The sequence below is a fragment of the Chelonia mydas genome, chromosome 2, assembly GCF_015237465.2.
Source record: "Chelonia mydas isolate rCheMyd1 chromosome 2, rCheMyd1.pri.v2, whole genome shotgun sequence".
Lineage (NCBI taxonomy): Eukaryota > Metazoa > Chordata > Testudines > Cheloniidae > Chelonia > Chelonia mydas.
In genome coordinates this window covers 204020620-204041298 of record NC_057850.1, presented here as the reverse complement: position 1 = coordinate 204041298, position 20679 = coordinate 204020620, and the positions used below count along the sequence as shown (strand labels likewise).

The 20679-nt window shown below is 41.8% G+C and overlaps 1 protein-coding gene across 3 annotated transcripts in view; it reads left to right on the top strand.

The window, feature by feature from the left end:
• SP4 (Sp4 transcription factor) overlaps positions 1-20679 on the top strand; it is a 49213-nt gene that overhangs the window by 1548 nt on the left and 26986 nt on the right. For all 3 annotated transcript variants that reach the window (XM_043541065.1, XM_037890568.2, XM_037890569.2), the window contains exon 3: positions 213-1776. In XM_043541065.1, the coding sequence (XP_043397000.1) occupies positions 213-1776 (1564 nt within the window). The remainder of the gene's footprint in view (positions 1-212; positions 1777-20679) is intronic.

The window sequence follows — 20679 nt, the reverse complement described above, 5'->3', positions numbered from 1 at the left end:
GTTTTATTTATTGGTGATAAAAGGCCTTATTTTTCAAGCATATATGAGGATCTGAGAATGTACTTCCTCATTCAGTACTATATGATCTCTCTGTGTACTAAAACATCTTAAGCATTTTTGTGTTTCCTGAATAAACTTTGATAGTTGAACTGTCAGAAATAACTCTCACCCACTCTTCTAAATTTGCTGCTGTTTTCTCTCTTTATGGGTAGGATTCTCAACCTTCACCTCTGGCTTTGCTGGCAGCCACTTGCAGCAAAATTGGGACTCCTGGTGAGAATCAATCAACTGGACAACAGCAGATTATTATAGATCCAAGCCAAGGTTTGGTGCAGCTTCAAAATCAACCACAACAGTTAGAATTAGTAACAACTCAGCTTGCTGGAAATGCAAATGCATGGCAGCTTGTTGCTGCTGCTCCTCCTGCTTCAAAAGAAAACAATGTTGCTCAACAAGGATCTTCTGTTGCGTCAAGCACAGCAAGTCCTTCCGGCAGCAACAATGGGAATACATCTCCTTCAAAAACTAAATCAGGCAATTCTTCTGCTACTAACCCTGGACAGTTTCAAGTAGTACAAGTACAGAATCCAAGTGGTAGTGTCCAATACCAAGTGATCCCACAGATTCAGACAACGGAAGGTCAGCAAATTCAAATCAATCCTGCCAATGCTACAGCTCTGCAAGATTTACAGGGTCAAATTCAGCTCATCCCTGCAGGGAATAATCAAGCTATCCTCACAACTGCAAATAGGACCACTTCGGGGAATATTATTGCTCAGAACCTGGGAAATCAGACAGTTCCAGTCCAAATTAGGCCTGGTGTTTCAATACCACTGCAACTGCAGACTATTCCAGGTACTCAGGCTCAGGTTGTAACAACCTTGCCTATAAACATTGGAGGAGTAACTCTAGCATTGCCTGTGATAAACAATGTGGCAGCAGGAGGTGGTTCTGGACAGGTTGGCCAGACTGCTGATAGTGGAGTTTCCAATGGGAATCAGGTAGTATCCACGCCTGTCACCACTGCTTCTGTTAGTACTATGCCAGAATCCCCTTCCTCTTCTTCCATTTGTACAACCACTGCCTCAACATCTCTGACTAGCAGTGACACTTTAGTAAGCTCAGCAGAGGCAGGCCAGTATGCAAGCACAGCAGGCAGCAGTTCAGAGCATACTCCTGAAGAACCTCAAACAGCTGCCACGGAATCAGAAGCCCAGAGCTCCAGTCAGCTTCAGCCTAATGGACTACAAAATGTGCAGGATCAGTCAAGTTCACTTCAACAGGTGCAAATTGTAGGTCAGCCTATTCTACAGCAAATACAGATCCAACAGCCGCAACAGCAGATTATTCAAGCCATTTCTCCACAGTCATTTCAGCTCCAGTCAGGGCAAACTATTCAGACCATCCAACAACAGCCTTTGCAAAATGTTCAGCTGCAAGCAGTGAGTCCAACTCAGGTACTCATCAGGGCTCCAACTTTAACACCATCAGGGCAGATCAGCTGGCAAACTGTGCAGGTTCAGAATCTTCAAAGCCTTTCAAACTTGCAAGTTCAGAATGCTGGGTTACCCCAGCAACTAACCATCACCCCAGTGTCTTCAAGTGGGGGCGCAACTATTGCCCAGATTGCACCAATGGCTGTTGCTGGTACCCCAATCACACTGAATGCTGCCCAGCTTGCTTCAGTGCCTAACCTCCAAACAGTAAGTGTTGCCAGCCTCAGTGCAGCAGGTGTTCAAGTTCAAGGAGTTCCAGTTACCATTACCAGTGTTGCAGGTAAGTGTTCTGTCTCACGTATTTTCTTATATTTAATAGTGTTGGGCATTGAGCGTGTTTTTGCTTATATTTCTGGGTTTAACATTGTAAGAAAATAAACTAACATTTTAAAAGTGATTTTTTTTAAATGATATGGAGATAGATCGGGGTTCTCAAACTGGGGGTCGGGACCCCTCAGGGTCATGAGGTTATTACCTGGGGGGTTGCGAGCTCTCAGGCTCAACCCCAAGCCCTGCTTTGCCTCCAGCATTTATCATGGTGTTTAAACACTTTTTTTTTTATATATTTAATTTATACAGGGGGTCGCACTCAGAGGCTTGTTGTGTGAAAGGGGTCACCAGTACAAATGTTTGAGAACCACTGAGATAGATGTATCCAGATCTCCCATCTGAGGCCTTTTCTAAATATGGAACTTGATTTCATTCGATTATCTATCATTTTGAAATTATATTTGAGAAAGTGTTGTTTAGAACATGTATGAAAGAAAAAAGGACCATTTACTGTCAGTTTACCAAAGGTATGCTTTTTAGGGTTCTTTGTGGTCTGAGACTTTAGTAGTAAAACTTTATATAGTTATCCAAACTTTCTGCAACATTAAATTTTTGGAGAACTTTCAACTCTCTTGATCTAATGCTGGTAATTTCTAGTCTCGATGATGTAGGTGAAGATGGAGATAGCAAGTGAACTTAGATAATCTTGTGGCCAGTACACACTTCAGTTGATTATAGAATTGCTTATCATTATGTAATTTCTGCACTGATCCCTTTACAGTCAGGGTTTCACAAATATATTATGTGGCTGTAGAATGAGTAAAATGCTCTGAATTTGTACATATAGAACAGCGATTCTCAATGTGCAGGTCGCTTGCAGCCCAATCAGCACACAGCTGTGGCCCATGTGATATCTTCTGGGCCATACAGGTAGTATATATGTTATGCGGATGTGGCCCACATAACACACAGAGAGCTGCATATGTGGCCCACAATGGTAAATAGGTTGAGAACTACTGATATAGAGCGTAATTCCCATAGTCTGTTTAAAAATTACTCTTAGCTATGGTTCAGTGTTTAGTATTGGAAGTCTTAATTTACGTTGTAATATACTTGTCTGATTGCTCTTCTGATAGGCTAGGAAGAACTGTTTTTAAATACCTAAATGCCTGATAAGAATTTTTTCATAAATATTCTGAAAGTGAATTCTGCAGGGTCTCTGCAGTTCCACAGTCGGGGGGAGGGGGAGACAGGTTGGTAGGGGCACGTGTGTGTCTGTGTGTGAGAAATATATAAAATTTTAAAGTTAATTTTCGTATGTAAAGTTTTAGCAAAATATTTCACTTTTTAATTGACACAATTTAGAGATTCTTCCCAATTTAATAGTAAGGAATAGAAAAATCTTCAGTGTGTAGACTTATATCAGATTACCACTAGAAAAGGTTTGCTAATATAAGTATACCTAGTGAAGGTGCAGCTTCTGCCAGCAAAAAATGTTTTTGCCAGAATACTTTATGCACGTTTCTTGAGCAAAATAAACTGTTCTGGCAAAAGCACTCTTTTTGTCAGTGAACTGCATCTGCACTAGAGGTTTTGCCAATATTAAAAATATATATATTTTAGACACTCCATCTGACATTATTATGCTGTCTGAAGTTTCTAGTGTAGATCTAGCTTTACTCTTGTACAGGTATACATATGCTAAGCAGGACGTTTCATGCCAAATGAATTAAAACTGTTGTAGCTGTAGGCCTGAGGATTCTTCACTTTTTTTTCAGGGGGGATTAGCCATCATTTCTAACTTCTCATAAGCAGACCTGAAAGCTAGTGTAGTTTTGTATCTCCTGTGGTACTTTCTTTGTTTTTTTTTTTCATGGTTTTAACTGTCAAGAACTAGTTTGTAATGATGCCATCATATCTCTGTATTTTCATTTTCCTCTGCAATATGGAGTTCAGGTCACTTGCTGGGATTATCTGGGTACAGGTCACTTAATCATTTCCCTTCCACTGTAGGGTCCTTGGGCATTGGTGCACCTCTGTCACTTCTAGTCTCTATCTGTGGCATGTAATAGTGTGGTTTCCTATGGACTCTAACGCTTTGGTCTGATTTCAGTTGTTGGATTTAATGTGCAGGTGCAGGGTGGTGGTTGTAGCCCGTAATATATACGGGAGGTCAAACTAGATGATCTGATGGTTCCTTCTGGCCTTAAACTCTGACACCGTGTGCTGCTATTAATACTCCTGGGTTATTTGAAAAAACAGTAAGTTTTGTTTCAGTGGTGTCTCATCTCTAAACATTACAATCTTGACCTTTGGCTGCTCTGGTTCAAACAAATAATATTGCACTCTGGGAATGGATTACATAGTTCTGCTGTAGCACTAGCTGGCCCGTTTGGATTGGAAAATTGTCTTGGATGGGGGATTTTGCATATAGTCAAAAGAACTCGTTAACATGGAACTCTTACTGGGAAGACTGCTTGGGGAAGCAATATAGGAAACAACAAATTTTCTGTTTCCTGTATGCTGTTTAGGCCTCAACTGTGTACTAGGCATAAGTGGGAATTTGACTGAAAGGATAATATTGAGTTTTTTGACCATGCTGCTGTTCACACAGTTTACCAGCCCAGGTTATGATGTCTTCTCTTGGAAGGAGGCAGAGAGAGCAAGACATAAGGTGGGGGGAGAGAAGTCAAATGGCGGTTGTATGGTACTAGGGAGGCTTCACAGTAGATGAAGGTTCTTGCCTCTTGTCCCTTCCTCCGAAAACACTGTTCACATACAGAGCACACTTGCTGAGTGTTCTTGTGAATGAGGTTAGGTGAATATTGATTAAATGTCTCTTAAATATACCTACATCTTTCCTTGAAATATTTCTCCATTAATATGAATATTGTGGAATAGAGGAGAGGAATAAAAATTAACTGAGTTTTACTTGTGGCTGTCGCTGGTGAAAAGCCTTAGTTAATAGTTTAAATTACTGTTCATTAGGAGACTCCATAGACTGCTAATTCACTATGATCTGATGTCAGATGTAGAAATTAGGTTGGAGTTTTGTGACTTAATGGAGATTCTACCACCATTTATAAACTTAATGTTTTAAAAAAGACACTGCTTTTTGCTAGAAATGTTCTCACGTGCATAATAGAGGTGAACTACTATAAGCTAATAATTATATTCCATTGTCATAGATCCATAAATACAGATGAAAAGGGGAACTGTCATAATTGTCTTCAGGTAGTGTATTTTTTTATTTTATTTTATTTGTTTTTTTTTTTGCAAAGTAATGTCCATCAATAAGTTCTGTCTTGCTTTGACAATTTGTTTCATGTCTATACTGCAGTGGGGGGGGTCACACCAGGGGCTCCTTGCATTTCTCCATTTTACCTCCTCTACCCACAGCTCTGTGTGCCAGACTCACATCCCCCTCTGTTTCTGTGATTCCTGTGACTTCCACCACTCCAAACATGGAGCTCTCTGTGCCCCTCATTTCCCTTCTCCAACGGTAGGGGCTGTGTGTGGCCCCTTATTCTACCCTGTGGTGCATGCCAGATTCCCTCAGTCTTTCTCTTATAGGGGTTCTTTGTGGCCTCCCATGTCCATCTCTTCTCCCACGCTAGAGGCTCGGTGTGCCTCTTTCCCCCTCCCCTCTTATGCCAGAGATTATGTACACACTTTCCTCACTCCCATTATTCTTTCTGTCTGGGAGATAGATCATTCAAGGTGTCAACATATTAAATTCTGTTGGGAGGACAAACAGAGAGGAGATTGTGGTATTTTGTTGGAAGGCACTAATGAATGCCATCAACCAGTTGTTTGACCTATAGGTAGTTACAAAGGTGCTTGAAACTCTGGCTCTGCTAATCATAAGAGGAAAAGGAGTACTTGTGGCACCTTAGAGACTAACCAGTTTATTTGAGCATAAGCTTTCGTGAGCTATGGGCTGTAGCTCACGAAAGCTTATGCTCAAATAAATTGGTTAGTCTCTAAGGTGCCACAAGTACTCCTTTTCTTTTTGCGAATACAGACTAACATGGCTGTTACTCTGAAAACTAATCATAAGAGGGGCTCCATGAATCCTCCATGTTTCCCCTTTCTGATTTTTCCCTAAAATCAATAGGGTTCTGGCCACTGATGCCTAGAACACTTCCTGAAATTGTGGAATTGAGTGGGTGTGGGCAATCAAAAATTATAACGTTACAAAGGCACAAACAGAAATGCTGTTAAGTTGAATGCCAGGACTTTGCAAGCTTAGTCAATAAAGAAGTGCATAGAGGATACTTTATTAACCATTAAATATATGTAATGCATACTTCACTAGCTAGCAATAGATTATTGTAAAAAGGCTAACTTTTTTTTATTCTTTTGTTAGTCCAGTGTAGTTAGCTGCTATGTAAATTTGTATTAGTTTTATGCTGTTCATTCCACACTCATTTGTAAATGTTTACATCTGTTAATGTCAAATTTACTGGAATTTCAACTTGCATCGTTGAATTCTGACAAGATCAATGCAATTAAGCTTTGTCCAGCATTTATAGTGAAGACATCTATCATGGCATCCTAGTGTAATAGTTAACCCTCGGCTATTCTAGCAGATAACCTCAGCAAACCCATGGTGTTATCTGCTAGATACAGGTTCTGGCATTTTATGATTGATTTCAGATGTGGAAAGGTCAGATTTACATTCTGAAAAGTTGCTTTCGCCTAATGCTCAATATGTAGGTCATGAATGGATTGTGGCTTGAACTTGCTGAGACCGCCTTAAAGCCATGTAGTTCTAGTCATCCAGAATTCCTAAAGACATACAGGGCCTGATCCTGAAGTCAGCGGAAGTTTTGCCTGAACGTGGACTGTAGGATCTGGCTCAGAAATTGGATGCCTCAACTAACATAAGACAAGGAATCATTGCATTCTTCCAATCTGTTGTTTAAAGGATTGGTCTTTACCTGATCAGTTTAGAATCCAAGGCTTGATCTTGTTTTCAGTTCTTAGTAATATGAGGACTGTAAGATTGGGCTTCTAGTCAGAATGTCTTATGTAACTTTCAATACATATCATGTGTGCTAGATCATGCTGTCCTTTGGAATATTTTATTATATGTATTGCAGTAGTGCTTAGTAGCCACATCTGTTACGTTAGTATTAATGTAATAAAATGGTCTCTGGAATACAGACTCTGACTCAACATTTTTTAATGTGAAGAGTCCTCACCCCTCTCTCCAGTGAGCACAAAGAACTTGCTAGGTGAGGGCAACAGATAAGCCCTCTGTTGTCCAGAGTCTTAGCGTTAACTAAGGTCTCTATCTGGTAGGATTGTGAAGAAAACCTTTTAAAAAATTACCAGTATTCACTGATATAGCAGTGTCTACATGAGTTTGCAGAGAGCATGATATAATAGCTGTTTGTGAAATGCCCTATTCATTTCAATTGGTGCTAACTCAAATTCTGATTATACTTTAAATGGCAAAATTGTTAATTATTTAATTGCTCATCAAAAATGTAAGAAAGGAAACTTATGAAAATCTACTATATCATCTCATTTCAGGAAAGCTTTTAACAATACATGATAAAGTTGGAGGGGCTGTATTCGGTTTCGTTTTTTTGAAGAGGTGGGTGGGAGTTGGATTTGGCATTCAGAAGTTCAGGAAATGCTGTTGTAACTTGATGACTGTTCAGAAATACTGTATTTTGCAAAATTTCATGTGATGTTTGCTATTAATTTTTTTTCCAAAAAGTTAAGTTGGTAGACAACTTCAATTTCAGTGTTCACTAATAGACCTTTAGTTATTCCACCATTAGCTGTTCTGACGCAAAGTTTTTGAAGTCTGTGACAAATTACAGGAAAAATTAACTCTTGGGTTTTTGGGAATTTTTTTAAGTTCTTCTCACATAATGGAGACAATAAAAACCAAATGATTGAACTGAAGTGTTTTGTAATACTTGAATTTCCCCCTCACAGACACTTAAAGTATTTAGGAAAACATATACACAAGAGGGGTTAAACTAAGTTACTAACATGCGCTATTAAAGCTTGAAAACTCCATCTGCCTACTTAATTATAGCAAGTAGGAAGCTTTCTTTTTCGCTACTGTCAACTTCTATAAAATCAAGTTTCACACTAAAGAAAAGCTTCTAGTCATTACAGTTACAACATACATAAACTTTGTAACTGAAGCAGTTACCTTCAACATCTGGGGACTGACATATCCAGTACATTGACAGCAATTCTCAACTTTGTCAATATAGATACTTGTGGGCAACAGCGAAACTAGCAAGGTAGTGGAAAGAGGGAGGAAAAATTCATTCATTGCCAAACCCTGGCAGGCAGACTTCAGCCAGAGGAAAACAAATAGTCTTAACTACAGTTTTTGGTAAGATGTTCAGCCCTTTCACGGGGATAAAGCAGTCTGTTTCCCATGTTCTCCTTGCCTCTTTTCTCATGGGCTGGCCTGAGATTCTGTTGCCTTCCAATCTAGAGATATAATGAAGCCAGGAGAGAACACTTTCTTCTGAGAACCCCAAGCTACATCCCCTTCATTTTTATATACCTGCCTGCACGAGTCCAGGTAGGAATCTTTTCTTTCCAGCTGGCAGACTGAGCCATTTCTCCAGGGTAGGTTTTGTGCCTAGTTTCTTTTGAAGGCATAAATCCTTAGCCATTCACTCAGATATGGAAATCTACACTCCATCATGTGTGGGTGGGGAGGAAGGTAATCAGCCAGAAGGTTTTTTTTTGTTTTTTGTTTTTGGTAGGTTAGGAAAACTGTAAAAGACCCTTGTGGATCTCCCTCTTCTTCTCTTTTTCTCACACCCCCCCCCTTAATTTATATGGCCTACTAGAATATTTAGGAGATCTTGACACCAAACCTTCCTGCTCTTGGAAGCTGTATGTGACAGAAGATTGCTTATATCTCTTGGCTCTGGCAAATAGCTACACTGGTTACTGGTCTTAACAACGAGAACAGCAGGTGTAGTGTCCGTAATACACACCCTCATAAGACTCTTTCAAGATCCAGTAGGCTCAGTAGTCTTTGGCTACGCAGTCTGTTTTATTGTATACAACTGATTTTTCCCCGGTTTCCCGACGCTGCTCTGGCTTGGTAGCAATGCAGAAACAGTTTAGTTAGGAAAGAAGTTCCAAATTAATCATACAGTCCTAGCTCTGCAAGTACCCTGTCTTAAATAAGGTCTTCACACTGGACTGTAAACTCCTTAAGACCGAGACATCTTTGACTTGCCGAAAGCACCACACAAACCTATGGTAGCCTCTACATTTAAAATATAACTTGGTCTCACCAGAAAAAAGTTATGCATAAGTCTTCTGTTTAGCAAGGTAGTCCTGAATGCACAAGGACATTCAGAGATCTGGAACCCCAAAAGGTATCCCTAGTTCAAATGGATTATCAGGTCACCATGTTATGATATATGTCTTTGGTATTCTTGGTTTGAGACCCTGTACCTTTCTACTTTCTTAGCAATGAAAATTGCCCCCCCCCCTCTATCTGAAAGTGCTGTCTCAGAAACAGGCTAAACAAATCAGCGTAGAGCTACGTCTGAACTACTATTTTATTTTGCAAAAAAAACCCTGGAAAACAACCATATTGAAAGGGGATACTTTCTCCTCTGATTAGGGATGGACACTCACCTGTACTTCCCCACTAATTGTTCTGACAACAGGTTATGAACAAGCTCAAAAAAGACAAGTTTTCATGGTTGGCATTGAAATATGGGTTATTCCCCTTATGGATTGCTGTGGCTGATTCAGTTTGAGGATTTGCCCCCATCTGATCACACTGAATCAGGGCACCCTACATACCAACTCAGGATCCAATCTGTTTGCACGGCTGCTGAGAAGTTTGGTATTGAGCCCTCCTAAATGCTCCAAAAAGGGCATACAAATTAAAGTGGAAAAGGTGGGACTTGGAGTAGTTTTACTTTAATCCTAGAGACTTGTGGGTGGTAAGAGCTAGACAAATAATTTATGGTTTTTATTTTTGTGTTTTGTGTTTTTTCCCTCTTTCCCCCCCACTGGTAGTTTTAAACAAAAACTCAACTCTGTTTTAAGGTAAAAGTGAATTTGAAAATTCCAAAAAAAATTTCAGCAAATCAAAAATGTCAGTTTCAAAACATTTTGTTTCTGGATGTTTTTAAAGATCTAGATTCACAAAGAAGGAAGGATGGTGGTGCCCCCCTTTATAAACTTTAGCCCACTGTTCAGGGGTTCAGGGTGATTGCCAAGGATGTTTAAGACCTGGGTTTATTTTCCCCCTTTGCCTGATGTGGAGAAGGGATATGAAACTTGGGTTCCCCACATTTCAAGAGAGTGCCCCTAGTGAACTAGGAGATATGCTTTATCTATACTCATTTAGTTAAGCAATTAAATAGTTTAACTTACATTTTTTCAGGTTCTTAATTTTTATATTTTTTACATTAGAAAATGGTGAGTGATAAATTTCTTATCTACTAGATAATTGTTTGTGATTTGTGTCAAGCCCTACTTGAACAGAAATTAAATTTCAATTTAAAATGCACAAACAGCTTTTTCAAATTGTTTATTAGTTAAATAAAATTACCTATATGGTAAACTTTTTTTTTTTTAAAATGTAAGTGCAAAACGTGTTTTGACAAACTGATTTATTAAACAAAGAAACTGATTGTTTCTGGTCACTATGGTCTTTAAGATTTTAGAACTAGCAGATGTCATTTTCTCTCACCTTGTTTTTATTCATAGATTACTCCTGAGAAAATTATGTGGCGCGCCACCCCCCCCAAAAAAATTCTGTACACAATATTTTAAAATTCTGCATATTTTATTTGTCAATAAATAAATGTGGAGGCTCCAGCATGGCAGTGGGGAGCACTGGCAACTGGCTGCATGGAGGTGGGAGATCACCCTGAAGCCCGCCCCAGGACACAGACTCAGCGGTGAGGCTACACCTGACCCTGACACAGTTCGAGACCTGGGCCTGCCCTGGAGGTCTATATCCTGGGAAGGTTGAGGGGAGGGCTGCAGGGTTATCTCTCATCTCCGTGCAGCCTGTGCTCCCTACTGCCATGCTAGGGCCTCCACATTTATTTATTGACAAAATTTGAAGAATTTTAAAATATTGGGCACAGAATTTTTTTGTTTTTGCCTCGTTGTCTCTACATCTCTGTGGTTGTCTTCTCACAATGAAGCAATGAGAAGACAGAGAGATGAGTGGCATTTCAGCCTTTTTCTGCAAAACCTCATGAAACTTTTTTAACCCACTAGACCAAACTTTAATATGTACTTTAGGTACCGGGCTGAATTAGGGACGGCAAGGGAGAAGTCAGTCAGGGAGGGAGCTGGAGGCCTCCTAGCTGAAGGCTGACTCTGCCTGTACAGCTTGTATATAGATGGATGCTGGTGGGGGACAACCTTGAGTAAATAAAGACATGGGTGTTGCACAACACTGAAGCCTCTCTGAGCCATATTGTGGAGAGGAAGTGGGCCCCAGAAAGAGTGGCGGGTCATGAACCCTGTTATAGTACATAAGGGAAAACTAAATCAAGTTCCGCTTCAGATACGGTATTTTTCTCCCCCTACCCCTTCCAACCACAAACATTGGCCTTAAAAATCTACTTTCAGTGGACCAAGAAATGGGGAGAGAGCCCTATATTCTTCTTTCACAATGTTCTCAAAAATGCTTGAAGCCTTTTAATAATCAGTCTGTCCATATATCAGACATACAAAGCATCCATTGATAAGGCCCTTTCTAAAGGCATGAAAGTATATTCTGCAAGAGGCTCATGTTCATGGGATAAGAAACAGGGCTTTGACTGTGGAATTCACAATGGTACCATTTTAGATTTGCAATTACTTCAGCAAGCATTGTAAGACTGGCATTCTCTTCTTGGCTGGTGCAGACTTTGTTCCTTTTGGGTGCGCTCAGTGTTAGTTAAGCAAGTAAAATTAAAAATACAAAATCTAAATGAATAAATTTTCCAGGATGGAATTTCTTAGATTTGTTGCCTTATTTGATATCTTGTCCTTATTGCTTGCCATTTTCCATCAGTGAATGTATGTTTTATGCTTGCAACTTTTATTTTTCATATTTGAGAGCATCCATTGGTATATAGGAATGGTGAGTCCAAACCAATGTTCTTGATTTAAAAATTAAGCTTGTAGAAGTTCTGTTAATACCACAACCTGTAGTATTTAGATATTCATTAATATTCTCTACATAGTTTTAGTTTCAGATTTTGAAACCCTCTCTGGCAAAGGGATCGTGAACTCTGGTGTGCCGGAGACCAAAGTGACTCCATTATAATGGATGGCTCAAGTCTAACCTGTGAGCAATAGCCAAACAAGTGCATGATCTCTGCTATGAGAAATAAAAATTATAGTTAAGAAAATTAATTTTGTGCTTATCTTAAAAACAGCGAGGACTAGAAACTTCAAATGTGGCCTGGTGTGAAGTAGTGCCGGCTGTCATTTTCAAGAAAAGTAGGTGTATGTTTGGCAATTCCTGATTTCCCTTGAATGACTTCCCAAATGTTACATTAACTCGTTGGCACTCCCTGTTCACTAAATAATTAGAGACCATGGTGGTTTATATTAGAAATCATAAATACAAGCCCTTTTTGTGGAGGGAATAGTCTTCAAAATGTAAATGGATTGCTGAGTGTGTCACTATGATTCCTAAGCTTAAAGAAAAATTTCAGAGTGCTGCTCCTTTCCTTTTACAATCCAGGCACTTTTGTCAGTGATGCTAGCCTCCTCTGCTTCTGTCAGCTATAGCACTGAATTACTTTCAAAGTTGTTAATTAGTAATTAACTCCTGGTGGGCAGCAGCATCTCCTTCCCTTCTTGCAGAATGGGTACATAAACATACTTTCAAGTTGTTCTTGATTTTGGTGGCTACAGCAACAGCGATACCCAGAGGAAAAACTGTGTCTCCCTTCTCCAGTACCAGTGCACTTACCTCCAACTCTCCTATAGGAGGTCTTGCTGAGTGGAGATACCATCTCCTGATACTTTTGAATGCTGATGAAATTATCCTTACCATGTGTTACATTTAATTTTGAAAGAGCATGCTTGGGTACTACTAAACACTATAGAAAGATCTGTTACAAACAGCTATTCTTTCCCCTCCACCCCCCAAAAAATCTGCATGCCCAAGTCTCTAAGAAAACAAGCCTCACACTTTTTCAGCAGCTTTTTTGTCTCAATGGGTTTCCCTCAGATTTCTGATGCAGTCTCCTGCTGTACCCTGAGGGCTGTGCTTGATCATGGAACCAGAACCCAGGTCATCTGCAGTACCCTGAGGGCTGTGCTTGATCATGGAACCAGAACCCAGGTCATCTGCAGTACCCATTATACAACACTGCTTCATTTTTCTTTGAATATCTGAGTAAGAACTCTTGGGCTTGGCAGGTTCAGAGGGAAAAGGAGTGGTAGATATTGCACTTAGAGCGGGATGTGGGACTCCTCAATGCATCACAAGTGTCATGGAAGTCACAGGAAGACCAAGGGATAGGCCATGCAGGTCTTGAAATCCTGGATCTTGGGCATATTAATAACCCAAACATTGTAGGTTAGAGGGGTCGGGGAAATGAAGAGGGGAAACACCTAGACTTTTACTACCATTATTTAACTAAAAAAACTAAAGCTAGCTGGAAAAGACAGCTATTTATAGAAAAAACTGGAATTTGAAATAGCAACGCTAGCACAGCTGCATACACTGACAAGTTGAGTCTTGGACCAAGGCAATGGAGAGATAGTAGGTCTGTGCTACCCTTCATGCCCTTGGTTTGTAGCATGATGAAATGAATGGCTCAGGCACGGACCAACGGATGCTGCTAATTTTAAATCTTCAGGTCTTAGGTGCATGGAATGCAGCTACACCTTGAGTGGAATATGCATAGGAACCATCATCATAGATGTTTTGTATACGTCAATCCCATGCTGAGCTCATGCACGCCATGTACAGATCAGAATCTTTTAACAGGTGGCTGTCACAGCCACTCATGCACCCTACAATAGCCTTGCCCTCCCCAGTCCCGCCTGGCATAAAGGGTGGAGCACCTCCAAGAGTGGTCATATTGTTCCTTCACCGCCCGGAATCCTGGTCAAAAGAATCTAAGCTGCAGGGAAGGAGCGTGGGCCATGAGATCCACGTGTATAGAATATCTTGAAGAATCGGTTACTGTAAGATAAGAAACTGTTCTTTGACTATCTGTACACCCATGGATCTTGCTCTCAATAATTAGCCAGCAGTTAACTCCTCCAGGAGATGGGAGCTAGGAGCTCATCTAAACAATAATTGCTGACATGCCTGATCAAACTGAGCATCAGAACTGGAGGCTGACAAGGATGAATAGTGGTTGATGAATGTTTGAACAGAGCTCTGTTCAAGCTGAAAGCTGTAGAGCAGCTATGGGAATTCTACTAAGACATGCTGCCCAGGTCACCTGTGGCAGTGTGGAATGAAATTTAATGAGAGGTGAAGGAGTCAACTTATAGATATCATAGGCTGTTTTAATATAGTCTGTGATTCATTTTGAAAGTCTGTGCTGAAATAGCTTGCTCTTTGGACCTATTTCCAACTGGCATGAGCAATCTCAGCGATTTGCAAAGGTAATCAGACAGTACTCTTCTCGCATCCAAAGTATTCAGTTTTGCCTCCCTACAAGATGGATAATGGAAGAACACTAGTAAATGCATCTACTAATAGATATGAAACTCAGAGACTACCCTAGGTATAAATCTGGAGCAAGGTCTCATAGTTACTCTGTCTGCATAAAATATCATAGCTGGGGGACCCATCATCAGAGCCTGAATCTCACTCTCTGAGCAGACATGATTGCTACCAAGAATGCAGTTTTAGTTGTTAGATAATATAGTGAACACAGTGTCATGGGTTCAAATGGTGGGTATATCAATGAAGTAAGCACGAAGTTCAACTCCCACGAAGGGGAAATTTTCCTGACAAGTTGAAAACTTAAGACAATCCTTTTAAGAATTCATAAACAGTAGGGTGAGACAAGGCCAAGCACTTGGGGATGATAGGCAGATACTGCTGTTACGTGAACTTTGGTGGAACTAACTGAAAGACCTGAGGAAAAACATTTTCATTTTGCACTATATTTTCACTTAGTACAGGGGTGGGCAAACTTTTTGGCCCGAGGGCCACATCTGGCAATAGAAATTGTATGGCAGGCCATAAATGTTCACAAAATTGGGGTTGGCATGCAGGTGGAGGTGAGGGCTCTGGTTGGGGTGTGGGCTCTGGTGTGGGGCCAGAAATTAGGAGTTCAGGGTGCGGGAGGGGGCTCCGGGCAGGGGAGTGGGGTGAGGGCTCCAGCTGGGGGTGCGGGCTCTGGGGTGGTGTTGGGGATGAAGAGTTTGGGGTGTAGGAGGGTGCTCTGGACTGGGACCAAGGGGTTTGGATGATGGAAGGGGAATCAGGGCTGGGGCAGGGGGTTGGGGTGCGGGAAGGGGTGCAGGCTCTGGGATGGGGCTGGGGTAGGGGGTTGGGATGCAGGAGGGTGTTCCAGGCTGGGATCGAGGGGTTCAGAGGGCAGGAGGGAGATTAGGGCTGGGGCAGGGGGTTGGGACGTGGGGAGAGGCTCAGGGGTGCAGGCTCCGGGCATCGCTTACTTCAAGTGGCTCCTGGAAGCACTGTCATGTCCCTTCTTCGGCTCCTACAGGGAGGTGCAGTTAGGTGGCTCTGCACGCTGCCCCATCTGCTGGCATCGCCCCTGCAGCTCCCATTGGAGCACGAGAGGGGGCCACTGGAGCACGTAGGAGCCAGAGGGGGGCCATGCCACTGCTTCTGGGAGCTCTGTGGAGCGGCCCCCAACCCTGCTCCCTGGCTGAAGTGGTGGAGCAGGGCCATGCCACAGCTTCTGGGAGCGGTGTGGAGCAGCCTCTGACCCTGCTCCGCGTCTGGAGCGCCGGAGCGGGGACATGCCACGGCTTCTGGGAGCCGCGTGGAGCAGCCCCCGACCCTGCTTCCCCAGCTGGAGCACCAGAGTGGGGCAAGCCCTAGACCCCACTCCCCAGCAGGAGCTTGACGGCCAGGTTAAAACAGCTGATGGGCCAGATTCAGCCCGCAGGCCATAGTTTGCCCACCCCTGACTTAGTGGAGGATTTTCTAGTCTGAAGTAGAACACTGCATCTTCTACTGAACAACTTCTCTCCGCTGATATCAGCCCCATAGCATCCATGCTATCGGGTACAGGGACGAAGGGTCCAGGTGAAGTACTAGACTGTAGCCCTTAGAGTTTGTGCCCATCCAAGGTTACAAAAAGATGATCTGAGAGATATAGTAGGTCTGAAAACCAAAACTGACATGGCTGTGCTGGAGACCTAGGAAGGTCACCTTTCATGGGGTCATTTCTGTTCCCCAAGTGACCCACTTTAGGACTAGCGGGGGCCCTTGGTTTGTTGTGCTTTGTGCTTCCAGCTGGTGGCTGGTATAAACTAGTAGACCTTGTGATCTGTAGGATGCTACACATTATAGTTGCAGGGAAGCAAGTATCAGATTATAGGGATAAATCATTTTATTCCATGAAAACTAGGGGCAGATTAAAAGGGAAAGGGAACAGCCAGGGAATCAAGAATGTTAACTAAATGAGTAGTCAGCCAGTCCTACAAGAATAATTTAAATAATTCAAAAGCCCAGAACAAAATATAAATAGTTTCCCATCCCCAAAGTCTTCCCGTGGGCCTTACCTGCTGGTTGGAGTTGGTGTTTAAAGTAGAGTCTGGTACCCCTATCTGGGAGGTCCTGGTTGTCCCCTGTCATGCAGCTGGAAGTCAGTTCTTCCTGGCAAGAATTCATCTTGGGTCTCAGTCTTTCCTTTATGGAGAAGTGTGCTGCTGGTCAGTCTCAAGCTTTAGCTATCCCCTGAATCCCAATGCAGGGGAATCATACCAGGCTTAGCTGGAAGACAGCTCTTTCAGGTAGAGAGAGACAAAATGGAGTCTAAAGTCTTTTGTGGAAGAGAGAAACTCAGGAGCTGCATCTTCTGCTGCTGTAACCAGATTCACTGTAGACAGTTCTCTTCACAAATGCTGTCCCTGCCTGAGCTCAGCTCACATGTCAGGGTGGTCCCAGCCATGGGCAGGCTTTCTGGGTCCTATAGTTGGCCAGATATGTCAGGTTCTGGTCTGGTAACTTTACTGTTTTGCCCCCACTGCTGGGCTAGGTCTCAAGCACAGATTAGACAGGCAGTCTCAATTTCAGTTCCCTAAGGCTGTGTGGTGTTGCTGGAGGTTACTTTTCTCAAATCCCCAAAATGGCACACAGGGCTACATGAGTTGGAAAAATTAGTTGATTTGTTAAATGAGCAATCTCTTACACAACAACAAAATGGCTATACCTTCAGTTGCGGCCTAGAAACTTGAAATTATTTATGAAGCTCTGGGTGACGGTTAAGAGGCAAATTAGGAATATCAGACCGTTCCACTTACATGATGTGGACACTTAAGGTCTACTACCAAAGCACCTTATTTAAGCTTTACTTTTCCTTGGAGAACTAGTAAAGTTCATAAAAGGTGTGCCCATGACAAGTCTGACAAAAGATCAATGGACTTCAGAATTCTAGAGCTTCGGAACCCCCTGAAGACTCCAGAGGGCATTGGAAGTTTTGTATGCAGTACAGGAGATACCTAAGCTCTGTATAAATCAGTAACTCCGCTGAAGCTCTTATGTTCCACGAGCTCATTCAAATTGCCTGCAGACCTTACACAGGTTAAAGGAATTTAAGTAGTGCTTGTAAGCTCTTTGGGGCAAGGATCATCTTTTTGTTTCTAGCACAGTGGGGTCTATTTTCATGACTAGGATTCCTAGGCACTACAGTAATAGAAATAATAAATAGGTCTTCGGGTATAGCTTGGAAGGTACAGCACATTTTGGTGGTGGTCTGTCAAGGCTGAAACTATGATATTCTAATTAATATGGTTGCTAACTAGGGTGTAACCTAGTTTTAAAAATGTTTTATTTGGACATAAACATACAAGAACATTTCATGGAAGTATTAATAAATTTTATTCATAAACTGTTATCTTCTTAAAGCACCCGTTTATGTCTTATCAGCCTCTTATCTGTGTTTTTGTTTATATTCCCAAAATGTTAATCAGATATTATAAACTCTACTTGATCCTAATTTAAGGCTGGCTGTCACTTTTTTCCATTGGAAGGATTTTCCGTATTTTATTTTTCATGCCAATAATGTTGAGGGAATCTGTCCTTTTCCAAAAAGCAGCTACCACACATCTTTATATACATAGTTGATAATACATACAGGTACTTTCATATTGCAGGGATACGAATATTTTCCTTGATAACGGTAAGAGAAAATTAACTTCAGCTTTATAAAATTTTTGTCTGATAAAGATGTAAAGCAATTAGTAAATAATGCTGAAAGTTTTAAAGAAACATTCGTAAGTTGTAAAATTTAAGGTTAAAAAAAAAACAAACCTTCACAAAGGTTAGAAAGAATGAATACAAAGCTGAGGTACCTGTAACAGCCTCAGCTCGCCTTCTTCTACCAGCATCTTATTACCTAATACTCAATATTATCTTTCAGATTCTGTATTTTATTTTCATTAGTGCTGTCAAATGACTAAAAAAATTAATTGCAATTAATTGTGAGATTAAAAAATAGTCACAGTCGCAGTTTTAATCACACCGTTAATAACAGAAGACCATTTATTTAAATATTTTGGATGTTTTCTACATTTTCAAATATACTGATTTCAGTTACAACACAATACAAAGTGTACTGTGCTTACTTTATATTATAATTTTTTATTGAAAATATTTGCACTGTAATTAAAAAAAAATAGTATTTTTCAGTTTACCTATACAATAGAACCTCAGAGTTACGAACACCAGAGTTATGAACTGACCAGTTAACCACACACCTCATTTGGAACTGGAAGTACACCTCTACCCTGATATAATGCGGTCCTCAGGAGCCAAAAAATCTTACTGCATTATAGGTGAAACCGCTTTATATCGGGGTAGAGGGATTAGAGTGTACAAAGTAATGTGGTTTGAAATTTTACTAGGAAAGATATTTTTATTCCTTTATGATAAAAATGTTTGTAAACTTGCAAACTAAATCATTTTTGTTAGTAGGGGCAGAGGGTCTCGGGTGGGGGCACGGGAGGGAGTCAGGAGCCAAGCGGCAGCGGCGGCAAAACTGCCCAGCCCGGCGCAGCGCGCAGCACCCCCGGCCGGGGCACAGGAGGGAAGCAGGAGCCCAACGCAGCGCCAGCAAAACCGCCCAGCCTGGCGGAGTGTGCAGCACCCCGTGGCCGGGGCACAGGAGGAAGGCAGGAGCTGAGTGAAGTGGCGGCAGCAGCAGCGGCAAAACCGCCCAGCCCGGTGGAGCTTGCAGCACCCTCTGGCTGGGGCGCAGGAGGCGCAGAGCTGGGGCTGCAGCACAGACCCGCTTCCTCCGGCTGCAGGCACCCAGGCTGGGGCATGAACTTTCAGCCATGAGTCGCCCCCCAAGTCGCCGCAGCCTGGCCGAGCCCTGCCGCGCTTCCCCTGCATGTGTGAACCGATCCCTTTTCCCCTTCCCCCCATGGCCCCATTATCCAACCCCTCGGCCCCGGCCCGGTACCCGTAACACGCCGCTAGAAGCGGCGTGTAGGAGCCAGACACGCGGATGCGCTGATCCGCCGGAGCACGCAGCCCCGCCCCCCAGAGCTCTGCTTTACCATGTTATATCCGAATTTACATTATATTGGACCGCATTATATTGGGGTAGAAGTGTACACAATCAAGCAGCAGTATGGGGAAGGGGGGGAAAGCAAATTGAGTACAGTACTGGAAAACGTAAATTACAGGGGGAAAGGGGAAAGCAACATTTTTCTTCTACGTAGTAAAGTTTCAAAGCTGTATTAAGTCAGTGTTCAGTTGTAAACTTTTGAAAGAACAACCCCAGTTTGTTCAGTTACAAACAGTTCAGAGTTATGGAACAATCTCCATTCCTGTGCTGTTTGTAACTCTGAGGTTCTACTGTACAAGTACTGTAATGCAATCTATTTATTGTGAAAGTGCAACTTACAAATGTAAGTTGTTTGTTTACATAACTGCACTCAAAAATAAAACATGTAAAACTTAGCCTACAAGTCCACTCAGTCCTATTTCTTGTTCAGCCAATCAGTAAGAGAAACAAGTTCGTTTACATTTACGGGAGATCATGCTGCCCGCTTCTTATTTACAATGTCACCTGAAAGACACGTTGTAGATGTGCCATGTGAATGCAAGGTATTTACGTGCCAGATATGCTAAACATTCATATACCTCTGCATGCTTCGACCACCATTCCAGAGGACATGCTTACATGCTGATGATGAGTTCTGTTCGATAATGTTCTAAAGCAGTGCGGACCAGTGCACATTCATTTTCATCATCTGAGTCAGATGCCATCAACAAAAGGTTAATTTTCTTTCTTGATGGTTTGGGTTCTATATTTTCCGCATCAGAGTGTTGCTCTTTTAACACTTCTGACTCTATGTTCCACACCTCATTACTCTCAGATTTTGAAAGGCACTTCAGATTCTTAAACCTTGGGTCGAGTGCTGTAGCTATCTTTAGAAATCTCATATTGGTACCTTCTTTACATTTTGTCAAATCTGTAGTGAAAGTGTTCTTAAATCGAACAATATATGCTGGGTCATCATCCGAGATTGCCATAACATGAAATATATGGCAGAATGTGGATAAAACTACAGAGCAGAAGACATACAATTCTTCCCCAAGGAGTTCAGTCACAAATTTAATTAACATTTTTTTAACAAGTGTCATCAGAATGGAAGTATGTCCCTTAGAATGGTGGTCGAAGCATGAAGGGACATATGAATGTTAAGCATATATGGCACGTAAATATCTTGCAACACCGTCTACAACGGTGCCATACAAACACCTGTT